This window comes from Botryllus schlosseri, chromosome 4 (assembly GCF_051294905.1).
Source record: "Botryllus schlosseri isolate E-star chromosome 4, Bs_hap1, whole genome shotgun sequence".
Classification (NCBI taxonomy): Eukaryota; Metazoa; Chordata; class Ascidiacea; order Stolidobranchia; family Styelidae; genus Botryllus; species Botryllus schlosseri.
The window spans coordinates 20,592,096-20,607,029 of record NC_137239.1 but is presented as its reverse complement, the minus strand read 5'-3'; the positions used below and the strand labels follow the sequence as shown (position 1 = coordinate 20,607,029).

The window sequence follows — 14,934 nt, the reverse complement described above, 5'->3', positions numbered from 1 at the left end:
ACATATTACCGCCCTACTTTTGCCAACTGTTATCACTTTGTGTTACAGACAGTTTCCGCTTGAACGGCTATACCCCAAAGGTTAGTCTTGACAATTCTGATTATACAAATCAGATTACCTCTCGCAGCGAGTGGTCACTTCACTACGATTCACACTCAGCATTTTATCGAAGATTCAACATGATGCCGTTGGACTGAATCTGTCTAAAACGTAATTCGAACGTGAACCATAATCTCGTAGTATTTCGCGAAATGAATTAAACAGCCATTCTCGCGAAGAAACAGTATACAGTTGAATTGAATACAAAAAGGTATTCGTACCCACGGCAGCTTCAATCGTCTATTGGGTCAGCGTCAACATTTAACATGTTATAAAGATAAGAGACACAATAGTATCACGACAGAGACACGGGTATTACACGGAGTAATGGTAAAGGATTTTGAGCTTATGCAAGGGCTAAGCAGCTTGCCGATTTCAAAATCTGTGGGCATATGATCATTAATCAACGATTATGTTCGCCACATTGATTAGAACTAGTTTCCTATAATAAATATATATAAATATGCTCAATGCTCATCGCTTGCACTGCAATCACCGATCCAATGTACAACGAATTACATTAATATTCCTTTCTTGATCAACCCTTACTCCATACTATGAGATACTCGAGATAGTATAAAAGCGTGTTCTGATGCGATGGAGCATTCCGTATGAAATCTCATTAATTTGGCCGTTGGAATGTCCAAACGGGCCGGCCTGCCAGAGCGCTATAAATCACGCTATCTTCGCGCAACTTGTGAGATCATCGTTATGTAGGTCAGTCGGCCACATGACAATTAGTAAGACACGATAGCGCTATCACGCGGTGAACGTAGCTATCGCATTCGCTACGTAGGTTACTTATGTACTTCTGCACTGTATCGAAAATAATGCACTTGTGTACTGTGTAGATGTGTACTGCGGTGTTATCAAAAGCAAAATCCCCCAAAAATCAGTCGCTCTCTCTTATATGCAGTCGCCACAACATTATTGTCACACTTGATTTTAGATCACACTCTCATTGGTTCAAGCTGCGGCACTCTCGCTCCCACCGATGCGATTTTCATCAAGTATATATTTGATATAGCGAAATTCACTAGCAAGCACTTTTCTGCATCTTATCCGTCACACTGTGGCAACACTGAACATGATTTGAATGATTTGACTGAACATGATTTGAATGAACTAATAAAAGCGTAGTCAGTGAGATTGAATGTAATTCGCTATACCTTTGATGTGCTATTTATTGTAGCCACCATTTCGATGATCTTTTCAGAGTAGCCGGTTTTCAGCAGCTGATTCTTATCGTAGCGCAGCGTGCCGCAGTTATAATTAACCTTCGACCTTAACATGACTGCTATCTACCAATGATGCCTGAAAAATGAAGGGTATAATATCTGATTCGCATCACCACCATGTCTCGGCTAATTGCGATATCGAGTCTGGAAAGCAAACATAGGCATGTCGTAAATATGCCGATCTAGATAACTCTAATTTACTGCGTTTTCTGCACTGCATGTATCCGACTTGGACAAATAATGATTAACAGGGCAGCAAGGAACGACATCGGGATCGGCCAGATGGTGATTTATCTATTGTAGTGTCGCAGTCAGTCACTTGATGGTGTAGTACTAGTAATCCTAGACTCCTAGTCCCTCGATCCTGGGACAAAAGTTTCAACGTGCCACCTCAAATATTGTAGCAGTGGGGGGTAGTGGATATCGTGGGCCTTAACTAGTCCAATGTATTCGCAACTGTATATATTATAATTTCGTCTGCCGGTGTCGGCATGCCGATATGTTCTTGTGTCTCCAATTTCGACGCTACGGAAAATATTCTTTAGTTTTCTTTAGCCTCCATAAAATTCATTTTGTTTTCGCAACAGTGGAAACAATTGAAAATACACCCTCACAAAACAGACAAAATGAAGATGAAGGAACGTGTGCGAACCACTGTAAACCACTGAGCTATAACCCAACCACTGCGCGCCCGAAATGCGTGCATTTCTATCTTAGTGAAAGTCTTGGAGCATTTGTTTAACTAACTTGTCATTCTATATAGATCTTATTCACCCGGCCCCGGCTAGTTTTAGTAAGTTTGATGCGTTAAGTTGCGCAGTAAACATATCGAATTAGATACAAAACCCTGAAATGTTTCCGTTTCCATTTATAATCTTGCTATGAATGCTGTCACTAGAGGACGTTTTCGCTCACTTTTAGTTATGCATCATCTACCATCGTTTTGCAAGGTTTTGCTGCAATTCATCGCATTGTTTTGCTGCGTCCTCAGATGAAATATGATTTTATCAAGCTAGAATGCTTATATCCAGGTACTTTGGTTGTAGTAAAACCTAACATTGTGGCAATTTCTTCTGTCAGAACTTTTATTGCGCTGTCCATCAAACGAGTTACGATACAGTACGATTAGCTGTGGTTTTCGACTTTATGGAAACCAGAAACAATCTCGAATGGGATCGGTATTGTGATGTCTGTCTCTGAAATGGGAACCTATCCAATGTTTTAAAACACAACGTGAATGAATATGCGCGTTAAAGAATTGATTTTTCTTGCCATCTTTGCATGTATCTTGACATTACCACAAATAGCAGCCGACTTGCGGACATTGGACGTCATTGTGGTTGGTGCCACGGGTGACTTGGCGAAAAGGTATTTATGGAATGCCCTGTATATTTTGGCTCAAAAAGAAAGAAATATCACAGATATCTCGCTATATGGAGGGGCTAAATCCAAAGTTTCTAATCAAGCATTCCAGGAAATTGTCACCGAATCCATACGTTGTGATAAAAGTGACAGCCAATGCTTAAAGTATCGAAGTGAATTTGTGTCACGGTGTCAATATGAAGTCTTGAAAGATGACGCTGATTATAAAAGACTATGTACTTGGATCAACTTGAATTCATCAAACATCATATTCTATCTATCTGTCCCGCCTGTGGCATATCGAGGGATACTTCAATCAGTTGCGAGCCACTGCAACATCACAGACTCGTCAAAAAACTTCAAGTTTGCTTTTGAAAAGCCGTTTGGAACAGATTTTCAATCTTCATTGTCGCTGTCGAATTTACTGGCAAAATATCTGTCTGAAAAGCAAATTTATAGGTAAGTAGCCCGCAGCTATTGGATTCTTGATTCTTGGCTTGTTCAATGTGAAGAAGAGTTTAAATTCCGCTACGCTTAGGAAGAAGTAGCTTTGTAAATGCTAAATATCCTTTGCAGCATCGAGGTGGCTGCATGTATCACCAAACCTTTGTGCATGTTAAGTAACATGTCAGGTCAATTTAAAAAAAACTGTTCACTGTTGAGTGAAATATACATTGCCAGATTCACATTACTACATTAACAATCATTGCTCAACGTTGTGAAAGTAGCCTGCATATAATATGCCTATGTAATGAATTTATCACAGCACCACCGGTGGTCAAAGTAGTCAGCGTTGCTACTCAAGTAGATGTATGTAACGCGGTAAATTATACTCAAATTACAATTTCAAAGACATGTCAAAACTCCTTGAAATGACAGTAGTAACTATAGAATGCCTAAGAGCTGCTCAAATTATTTAAAAAAATAGTAGGGTACCTGATCGGAAATGGATATTTTTGGAATTGCAGGATGCGTCTTCATGGATGCCAAAAATGACGCCACAAATGGACACCCGATACTAGGGTTACCATACGTCCTTCATCAGGCTGATTTGTCCTCCTTTTCAGGAATTGGAAATGTCGTCCAAGGACGCCTAAATGTCCTCCTTTACAGCATTTACAGCTAGGCTAATGGACAGGGTCAACTGGAAATAGGTAATGCGGACGTTCGAGTCGGTCATTCAGGAGCCGAATCATAATGATAGCTTTTTTTTTAGTCAACACCACAAAATTAACGTAAAATACGGGTATTTCGGGAGCTGAGTCAGAAGTTTTACCTATTTCTTTGTAGTCAACACAAACATTGTAAATAAGTGGGTAATGCTGGAGTCAAGTCAAAGTTATGACCTTTTTTAGTCAACACAATATTTCCGGTAAACATTTCAAAATCAGCTATTTTCAATTTCGGTAAACTAACTGTTATCATTTTCAAAAATTGTCCTCATTTCCTGATTCCAAAATGTGGTAACCCTACCAGATACCATTTTCGAAAATATATTCAGTTACCGTGACAGTCATCACAGAACTACTGTCTAATTTTCAAAATCGAAAGTGTTAAATGTAAGTCGTTTTGCCTAAATAAACTGTTGAAGTAATAGTGGAAGTTGTCTAAATGTAAGGAGTGAAAGTAGCCAATTTCAGTGCTCCATAAAAGTGTTTCATTACTGACCTGACCATCCCTACACGGTACCACTACCATTGCCATTGAAAGCTGGTGAAATCTACCTATACAGGGTTGACCACTTCCTTTCGGATGCTACCATCAGTCAGATTTCGGACTTCCGAGCTAGGAACCCGGATTTGGAACGTCTTTTGAACAAGCGTTATGTGAAGCGTATAGAAGTGACTGCCGTTGAAACAGTCGGATGTCAAGGCGAGTATTTTTATTCAATTCTACACGTATGGTCAGGGGGCGGCTCAGGGCTTTGGAGAAGGTGCAAATGTTAAATGATTTGGCTCTGAAGCTCATTGATACCACTGCTCCGGCTAGATTAAATACTTGAGGGAATACTATCAAATGGGTGATTCAATAGTCAGTAACATCAGTTACAGCTATGGAAATGTGACTGCTCCGCTGTCAAATCCACAGCACTGTGGTTACGTAGATAAAGTGACCCAAAAAGGGCAATATAGTAATATTATCGCATCTTATGAAATACATCAGAGCCGGAGATATTTACAAACATCTTGCTCCTTGCTCCCACTCCAAAGCCCTGCTTATCGTCACCTGTTGGTTATGGATGATCACTTGATCAGTAATGAATTGATGTTGTTGAACCGCGTAAAAAGATAGCATGTACTGAATAATTTGCCTCTCAACACTTCTTATGTCAAGCGGTTCATATTTTGAATTTTTGTAAGCAAAATACTTCTTCTATTTAAATTTTGTCTAGTAGGAAGTAGAAAACCCAAATGTCCTCCTTTTTGAGATTTTGTCCTCTTTTTAAGAATTTTGGTTGCATATACGGTAAAATTCGACTGAGGTACATTAAATAAGCACTATAGTAATGCTCTGGCGGCTATATTGGGTGCTGAAAGTTTACCTTTTTTTTAGTCAACCGACCACTTTTTTCGGATTTTGCTCCAGAATTGTAAGTCTGAAAATTTTGAAAAAGTGTCCTCTTTTTCAGAATTCCAGAATATAGTAACCCTATGTTAGTGTTTCTTCCTAAGTAGAACTGCTCAAAATAAGGGTGCCCAAGGGGTTCGATTGTGAGTCGAGTATTGAAGCATTACTCAACGTTGCCTTATGCAATAAAACAAAAAAACATTTGAGAGTTCAAGTATACATGTATCTTTTACGGGACTGCCATAAAATACTGCCTTGTTACTCTTGATCAGAAATAATTTCACACATTACAACTGCAGGTGGCAATGCTCAGGGTCGTTCACTACTTCGCAGTCCACTGATAGATGTTATTTCTGTGAAAATGCATAGCGTGTGATTTCGGTACGTGTTTTGGATGCTTTGATACGGTCGCCCAACGTTTTCAAACAAAGTGGCAGAAAAGTATCAAAACAGTAACGATCATTGACAAAGTATATCTGCATCTTTCTTGTCCATCGGCATATGCACATCATGCACTCGTGGTATGCATATGCACAGATCGTGTGTATGAATATCATGAGTCAGTGTATATGCCGCAAAAATATCAAGGACAGAAATAAGTCACAACAAAAATGGGTTACAACTTACAACAAAATTAGTCGCAAGAGGTCAAAAATTCTCACTCCACCGGAATCGGAATACGAGCTGGACTATTATTGTGCCCGAGTCAAAATATTTCCTGAGTCTAAATACCTGAATACTTTGCAGGAAGGACATCGTATTATGACAGATCGGGAGTTGTGCGGGACATGTTACAGAACCATCTTACGGAAGTCCTTTGTCTCGTGACGAGAGATATGACAAGCGAAGAATCTCGATTGCAACTGATGAAAAACATTTCAACGGTGACTCTGGAAGATCTGCAACTAGCTCAGTACAAAGGTAGGTCTTGGTGCTCTAGTGTCATTAATTTTAATTTTTTTGAGCGATAAACCGAGTTGATATAAAGTGGTTTGTAATTTCTTTCAAATTGAATACCTGATTGTTATTATGCGAAATTGTATTCAAGTGTGTGATGGTTAGGCCTACTCGTTGTTGATCTCATACATGGTCCAAATTTGCTCTTATCCTGCATCGATGCTCATGTCATATCTGAGTCAGGTAGGACTTACTTCAGCCCAATTCGAAGCCTAATGGATAGTAACAACTTTTCTTACAAATCAGATTTGATATGCCAGAATTATCAATATACAATTTTCTGTGATAACAATGATATCATGGCGTTGCCAAAATAGAATATCTGTTGTAACGGGTTTGCCTGTAAAATGGCTTCTGGAAATTTCCATTGCTTTCGCAGGATACTCCGAGGAAGTTTCGATGGAAACTAGAAAGAAGGGTTCATCTCTCGCTACTTTTGCAAGTAAGCTAAAAGGCATCGACATCCAATTTTCTGGTTATGCAGTGCAATCAATGGACAGATTATATTTTCATCTGCCCAAGACACAAAATCTACAATGCGATTTAATGAACGGATAGGGGGATGCCGAACGGCCTTCCAGTTGGGGTCTTTTGAACTGGCGTCCACCTCGACCTAGTGCCCAATATCACAGTCTTCTTCGATGTTATTCTTTCTTCGTCGGTCTTATAATTGGAAGCTATTTCTTGCTCCTTTTCTTTCTTTATCAAGTCTTTTTTGTCGCGGTAAGAACAAGGACATAGGGTACGAGGAGCCCAGAATAACCTCCGGTGGTGGGAATGGAACCCATGCCTAGTGCTTGAATGGCGCTGATGCTCACCACTACGCTATCTCCCCCGATAAACACCCAGATTAGTTCCGCTGGAAAAGAATTCCAGTATCTGTTTCAATCTGGTCACTTTCATCGATGCAATATCGCCGGGGGTGGGGGTCTATCACTATCATCTTCATCCTCTCAAGACACAGAATGTAGAAAGCGATCGGAGGTGTTCAACGTAGATCGCGTTGGCACTTCAGTAGAATTATCGTAGAAAATTTCTCAAGTAAGGAGCCTGCTACTAAGAAAAGTACTCTATTAGTTCCAAAAATCAGATTTAGTCAAGGATTGCGTGCTTTTAGCAGTTGATCGGAGGTGGATATTTTAGGAATTGCAGAGTGCATCTTTGCGACTGATGCAGACCGAGTAATGGCACTACAAGCAGGCACAAGTTCTGAAAATATATTCAGATATAATGACACGAGGGCTGTTTCACACAATTGTCATGACAATTTCACAGGCAAAACTAATGCAAGCACATCCTAAAACTACTTTCTACTTTGCATAAAAGTGTAAGTAAGCCAGTAGTAGCCTAAATGCAAAACCACTTGAGTAAGTAGTACAAGAAGGCGAAGCCTACTCGAGTGCTCTGAAAAAGTAGAAGTACTTCATTAGTGACCGCCTCTGATATTCCCGCATGTATTTTAGGAGCTCGCATACGCATAACGGGTCCTAAATGGGAAAACGTGCCAGTCTGGTTAACTTCCGGAAAGCAAATGAGGCAAAAGAACGTCTACGTCCGTATTGTGTTCAGAAGAAATGCGTCAAATAGCAGGAAAATCGATGGTATGTTCTTGTTAACATTCTGAGCAGTACAGGCGACGACAAAATCTCATTTCCATGTTCAGCTTGTGGGTCGACACCACAGATCGTGTTTGTAAGATGTCATGGCGATATGACTTCTCCTGCCTTGCTGATAAGCCGTGAACTGCCGGTTTCTGAGAGTTATTTGCCGCCTGGATGGATTGAAACGGAAAAATTTGAAAACGTATCAATATTCGGGCAGAAAGGACAGTGTTTCGTGTAAGTAATTTCTTGTGGACTGACTAACGGACCTTGCTTTCCACTCCGAAAGGGGTCAAAATCGAAACTAGATCCATCTTCAATTCCAAGCATCTGTGATCCATGAATGTTCATTGTTCAGTAACGAAGTACATCAGCTTAAATTTGTCCATTAACACCAAGTATACAGATAAACTCGGGTGATGTATGTGAGCGAAATTGTCGGACAACTCCACTAGAAAGTCCTTGCATGAAGGTGACAGGTTATAATTTCAAGGTCTCGCCTGTTTTCATCCCGGAATCACATTTTGTGTTAAGTCGCTAAGATGGACCAGGCAATCTTGAAAACTGGTACTGCCCATCAACCTACAAATGTCTGGCCATCTTCTACTTCTTAACTTTACTTACTCGATTATTTCTCAGACATTTTAATTTCTACTTCTACTTGAAATGGTTTTGTCAGGTGGTCAGTAACGAAGTACTTCTACTTTATCGAAGTACTCAAGTAGTTTTCCTCTACTGTTACTTACTCAAGTACATCTTTTTTCACTATTTCTACTTTGTAATATTTTGTGAACTACTCGCTTACTTATCAGTTTGTTAAGTAGAAGTAGTGTAATCCCCCAATAAGAAAGATAGCCTAAGGAATTTCTAAGCTGTTCAAGTAGTATCAACATTTAATTTTCATAAAAGTTATGACATACCCAGAATTTTCGTTGCGCTTCGCGCACAGTGGAGTGACAGATATGTTTTAACGAAAGTATCGCTGAATATAACTTAGATACCGGGTTGCATGGTTCCGTTCACACCGCATTGTCGCCATTATCAAATATTTCATCTCAGTAAGTGTGGCCCCCCATAACGTTTGAAACTACCGTTTCGCAATCTAGCAATTACCTATTATACCTAGCAGCCCATGACGTGTCTTAATCTGGATAAGTGGGCTTTCACTTTTTTTATCGTTAGACCTGTTTTAGCAGACCACCGTTGAAACTTTCTGGACAAAAGTCATGAAATATTTTTCTTTTTCTTTCAATTACGAGTATTATGCGTTGAGTTCTAATTATAGTTTCAGTTCTTTTGTCCGGAGAACATACATGTTGAAGTATAAAAGCAAGTGTAGTAATGCCTTATACTTTCCTTATACACTATATGGTATTTTACGATCGTCCATACTTTTAATTAACGTATACTAATCGCGGAAAGTGTTAAAGTTGTATCCGACACAACTTCTCCGTGTTGCTCTTCGACTGAACTAGGGGCCTTATGATATGGGAGAGGGCGCCATGCCATGATGTTCCCTAAAACCGGGTTTTCGAGTCAACAAAGGATTAGTATCGCAATACTATGATTTACATCCCATGATGTGGACGACTGCATATTCTGTCAAAAATTAACACCTGGGATGCATCAATATGAATCAAGCTCTCTACACCGTCCGCATAGCGCCATTTGCAGCGTTTGACAGTCCATGCGAACGAATTACGATCGCTTTCACAACTACCTACTTGAGTAGATTTAAAGTCAGTCAATTCGACTTCTACTTCAAGTAGTTTTAGGCTGCTCATGAAAGAAGTACTTCTACTCGTACTTGAGTAGATTTTTTGCTCCTACTTCTACTTGAGTAGCTTTCTTGACTACTTTGACCACCTCTCTAGGAGGCCGTAACTTGTACTTGTGATTGAGTTGCATCCATAGGCGAAGCAGACATCGATCGTACTCGGCTAGTAGTAGGCGCGAATTTCAAGGCATATAAAAACTACTGAATTAGAAGTATAGAATCGGGGCTCTGAAAGGTACTGTATGGCGAAATTTCGATCAATAAAAATGTAGAAATTCGATTTCTGATTCGAATCTGCTCCGATTCAAATTTTCTATCCCTATTCACGACATCTGTTTAGATAAGGTACCAGTAATAACTGCTTTTGACTAATCCTATTTCATTGCAGCGCGTTTGTTCCTAATACAACTGTCGAACACGCTTACACCCACGTGATTGCAAACCTCTTCAACGGTAACAGAGAGGATTTTGTGCCGACCGACGCTTTGCTGGAGTCCTGGAGAGTTTGGACTGAAGCCGCTGTATCAGCAGATCGTGCACAGCGCGCAACTACCTACCCAAAAGGTTCTTCGCTGAAGACCGTAGTAAAATTGATTTCTCTGCCAGTCCAAGTGCAGTGTCTAATTTCTAATCTTTTTGTGGGAAGGTGTGATGTTAGATAGTATGAACTATGAAGGATCTCTTTTATGGAATGTCATGTGCTAACTGATTAGGTATTTTATGGTGTGTTCCTGCAAGTGACATAGCACCAAATTACTTCATTTTTTTGTCTATGCAATGAAATAAAATCGATGAGTGCTTTACAGTAATTTATGCATTATTCTACTAGACCATAATAGAAAGTAGAGTGTACTGTACGTACATGCAATCACAATTCCTCCCAATGTAGTGTTGGTGCTGAATAACAGTGATGCTGAGTAATCATCGAGATGTCAAGACAATACGCTGTAAACTGTTGATAGTTTTAGGTCAATATACAAGCTGTTGAATATCAATATGTTCGGCTGTAACCACGCATATAGCCTTGTGATTTCAGTTGTGTTCGTCTGATCCTCCAGTGTCTCTGTTGTGACGTAAAATTGCAATACAAGATGCCTTTGTGTTTGGGACTCGTGAATTTCTAGTACTTGTGGTTGGATATACCTGTGGTTCAGTTGAGATCTCGTTGCTAGGGTAACGCTGAGTGGCCAACAGGTGTGCGAGTTGACGCCAGACAAGAATGGGAACTAGCAGATATCGAATCCGTTCGCCTACCATATTAGAGAATACACATATTGCAATCACTGAATTATAATAATAATGTGTGTCAGCTGTATGGACTAGGCTTAGTTTTGTGGTTATGATTTGCCGATCTCTAAAATATGTATTATCGGAAATGCCAACAGTCAGGCCTATACAGTCATGCCTATAATAATCATTGAAGCATAGGTTCAACTTTGCTGCTTCATGTCCTGTCACACGGGCGTAATATCATTGCCAGAATTGAATCATATCAACCAAATACTGCATCAGAGCATTCCTATCGTTATAACCATCCTAAACGACTGCGTCATGATTACTAATATCCCGCCCATTTCCCAAACAGAAATGCAAGACAGTGAATTTTCGCAACGACATCACGTTACGGATAACAATGAAACATTTAAAACGAATCACAGAAGGTAGCTCGGGCATAATTATTGTTATATATTACTAGAAATGGTGACTACGACATAATAACATTACTGTTCAAAGTCCACGGATCAATATTGCAACGTCCATCGATACTCAACAGGACTTTGACTACGCCAGTACCATTACAAATTCGTTACATTGGGTTTCTTTGTCGTTGCTAATCAGCTGATAAATTATAAGTACTAGAATTAAGCCTTTAAATTTTACTAAAACTTGAAGAAAAATAACGATCTGCATAATTTTATTTCAACCACAGCTGATTTAGTGTCCGTTTTGCTTCGCTTGACCACTTCCAGACGTGTCATAGATCGCGTCCAAGTATGCCGTGGTTAATTCTGACACCAAGGACCTGTCCGGTATCGTTTGCGCCATGCCGTACATAGCAGCGGAGCCGGTATTCTTCTTTTTCGGCTGCATCATAATCTCTTCCACACATTTTCTAGTGTCGGAAACAAACCGGTCAGCGACGCCCGGCTCAGTATGCAGCATCGTACAACACAGATGTATAGCAGACGGGAATTGCAACGCGTTTAAATTCCAGCCTGCTTTCACCAGCGCCGATGATAGTAAGAAGATATCAAAGTCCAAACTACCGATAGCGACAACGCTAACTTGCGGTTCGCCGAAAACATAGATATTCTCAATCTTACGCAACTCCTGTGTGATGTACGTTTGAGCTTTTACGATCTTCCTAGTACAATCCACGTAGCCCTGACGACCGAATTTCATCATGCTAGCCCAGCATGCAGCTATCACAGTCCCAGTACGGCTACCACCTAACGTAGGTGTAGCGTACATGCCACCTTGCCAGTCTGGTGTCACAAAATACTGGTATTTACGCCACTTGGCAGATGAATACAAAACACATGACGTTCCTTTAGGCGCAAATCCATACTTATGAGTATCCGCTGAAATACTAGTGACACCAGGCAGTCTGAAATCGAATGGTCTCAGTGGAAAACCGGCGTCGTCCATGAAAGCAATCAGAAATCCACCCAGGCATGCGTCTACATGGACAGGGACTCCGTATTTCAAGCCTAGAGCTGAAATCTCTTCAATCGGGTCGATTATACCGTGCGGAAATTGTGGCGCAGAGCCTACTAGCATGCATGTGTTTTTATTGATGGCGCGTTTCATCTTTTTAACGTCTACTTTGTACGTTTTGGGATCGAGAGGAATTTGTATCAACTTGATGCGGAAGTAATGGGCCCCCTTTTCAAAAGCAGCGTGGGCGCTAACCGGACAAATCATCTCCGGGTATTCGACACCGTTGTCATAGGCCCAATCGCGGTAAGCTTTTATAGCCAGCAAGATACTTTCGGTACCGCCCGAAGTGACTGACCCCGAAGACTCGATAGGGTCGCCGTGGAACAAGTCACATGTCATCCTGGCCACTTCTGCCTCCATTTTGCGCAGCCCTGGAAATAAATCGGGGTGTAATGGGTTGGACCATGTGAATTTCTTGAAAACATGGCTAACTGTCTCGGTGAGCTCTGGGTCACCGTAGTACACTGCGCCAGACACGCTACCGTTCTGCCATGGATGGTCCATGCTAACGTAATCGTCGACTTCTTTCAAGATTTGAGACCTTGTGAAGCCTTGTCGAGGTAGTTGCATTCGGTATGTCATGCCGGGCTTCATTTTGAAGAGCTTATCGGCGGAAAGGAACTCTTTGACTTTACCCAACTCTTTCTTGATAATTCCGCGAATGACAGGCATACGTTTCACGTACCGAAAAAATGTCTTTTTCGATCTCTGATACAAGCTTTGATCGCGTTTGAACAAAAACGATTTTGTGGCGAGTATCACCATCGTGGTTGTGACCGTGTAAAATATGATCTCCCATGGTCGTAATCCATTGCAACTTTCGTCGATTTTTTGCGATAATAATCTGGCGTTGGTCGTTACAAAGTCAAAAAGTTCACCAAGCTTTTTTGCGATGTCGTCAGATGTCATGTTGTAAAGAGCTGCAAAGTTACGTTATATATAAAAGTAAGCCTGCTCTGGCCAATGTCCTGAAAATGAGCATGAAATACTCTAATTAATACGCAGGTATTGTAGGTGTCTGCTAACTACTTGTAGAAGATAAAAAATTCATGCAGAGCTATAATTCTGTAACTGCATATTGAAAATCGGCAATCCTCAAAACACTATAGTTAACCTATTAGTTCTAACAATGCTATGGTATTGTAACTGACTATCTGCTCCTAAGCTATGATTCCCGCATGTATACATTCCATAAATGCAAAGCAAACGGTACCCCGACTAATAGGCTCATTTGACAAAACCTGATTGAAGTAGTAGGCCTACCGAGCCTGCTGAAAGGCTGCATGTTGTTGAGATGCAAAATAATATTATCAACAAGAATCCATGTTAACTCTTGCCTGGACAAAACTCGTACTGATTGCCACATACGCATTACAGGCACATGATTAGAGTCTTCACTCCCTTTCTTTGGATTATACATTTTGGAACCCATTTCCAGAGGTCAACCGTGTCCAAAAATAACTCACTCAGTTCAATGTACGCAATCCATCGCGATACATATTGCCGGTTTAGAGATTAATGATCTGCCAGCATCGCAACTGCTCAAATTTGAACAAGGAGCATTGAAAAGGGGCGGGGCTAGGGTCAACAATAACAGTTGTTTGCCAATAGTATTCCCAGGCATACAAATAGGGAGTATGCCTACTCAAGTCAAGGTAATCTTATACTGTTCCAGACCGTACCATTTCTCTATGCATTCAGAAAGATACTTTATAAGTATTTCAAGCGGCACAGAGACTTTTCAGCCAACTCTTGGCAATAGATGCGAGCACTTTCATATAGATATGTACTTCAATAGCTGTTGAAGTCAATCAGACATCTGTGGTTGATGGAAGTTTTCAACCAGTTCCTTGAACTTGGTAAACATGTCGGATGTAGAATCCCTTATTATCATTGGAACACAGCCTTGTCTGAACGAGTTTCAGGACCATCTTTTTAAGGTTGGCAAACTTGGAATCATTCTGTGGCACATAAAGTTTGTTACTACTTTCAAATTAGAATTTCACTTTCAGGGTAACTCTCTGCGGGCCACTTAAAATCCCGTCCTGGTCGTATGTTGCCCACAGCCCACCCCTGCCCCCTGCTATAGTAAGTAGCATAATTATTTACAAAATTGCTGGATGAAACATTACATAATTTATGGGAGGATTACTATACTAGAGTTAAGACAGTCTAGACTTGAATCGTTCTGAGACATCAGTATGGTACTATATAAATCAATTTGAGGGCATTTCGCATTAGCCCCATACCATAAGAAATAACAGGGAGCGTGAAACCGATTCATGTATATCGTTCAGGCAAATCAATCAATCAAAATTCAAAAGTAAATGACAATAATACTCAACTACTATGGTATTTTTCTGAAGAAAAGTAATAAAATAATGAGAACTTTTAAAAGTAGGCTAAGCGGATACGACAAGACCGGTCTTGTTGAATTCAGGCTGCAACTTTCATCCAACTTATCACTCTATCAGAGACAGAGGCCCGTATTCAAGAAACCTTACTCAGTGCTCAAACTCATTTTGCGTCAACATTGCGTAAGAATCGGTATTCAGAAAGCGAAGCGAGAGAACGAGTTTGAGTTCGACTGGAGTCGAACTTGGAGCTCTTT

The 14,934-nt window shown here is 40.5% G+C and overlaps 2 protein-coding genes across 2 annotated transcripts; one reads left to right on the top strand and one right to left on the bottom strand.

Annotated features, from left to right (window-relative positions):
• The first annotated feature begins 2,313 nt into the window (after positions 1 to 2,313).
• On the top strand, positions 2,314 to 10,704 carry LOC145437339 (GDH/6PGL endoplasmic bifunctional protein-like). Its single transcript, XM_080314541.1, has 7 exons — positions 2,314 to 3,158; positions 4,432 to 4,571; positions 6,015 to 6,188; positions 6,604 to 6,666; positions 7,688 to 7,825; positions 7,888 to 8,062; positions 9,991 to 10,704. The coding sequence occupies exons 1-7, from the start codon at positions 2,575 to 2,577 to the stop codon at positions 10,262 to 10,264; spliced, it is 1,548 nt and encodes a 515-aa protein (XP_080170667.1). The 5' UTR covers positions 2,314 to 2,574; the 3' UTR covers positions 10,265 to 10,704.
• A 496-nt stretch (positions 10,705 to 11,200) lies between these two features.
• Positions 11,201 to 13,360, bottom strand: LOC145437338 (sphingosine-1-phosphate lyase 1-like). Its single transcript, XM_080314540.1, has one exon. It carries the CDS (start codon positions 13,230 to 13,232, stop codon positions 11,538 to 11,540), a length of 1,695 nt encoding a protein of 564 aa, XP_080170666.1. The 5' UTR covers positions 13,233 to 13,360; the 3' UTR covers positions 11,201 to 11,537.
• Between the last annotated feature and the right edge of the window lie 1,574 nt (positions 13,361 to 14,934).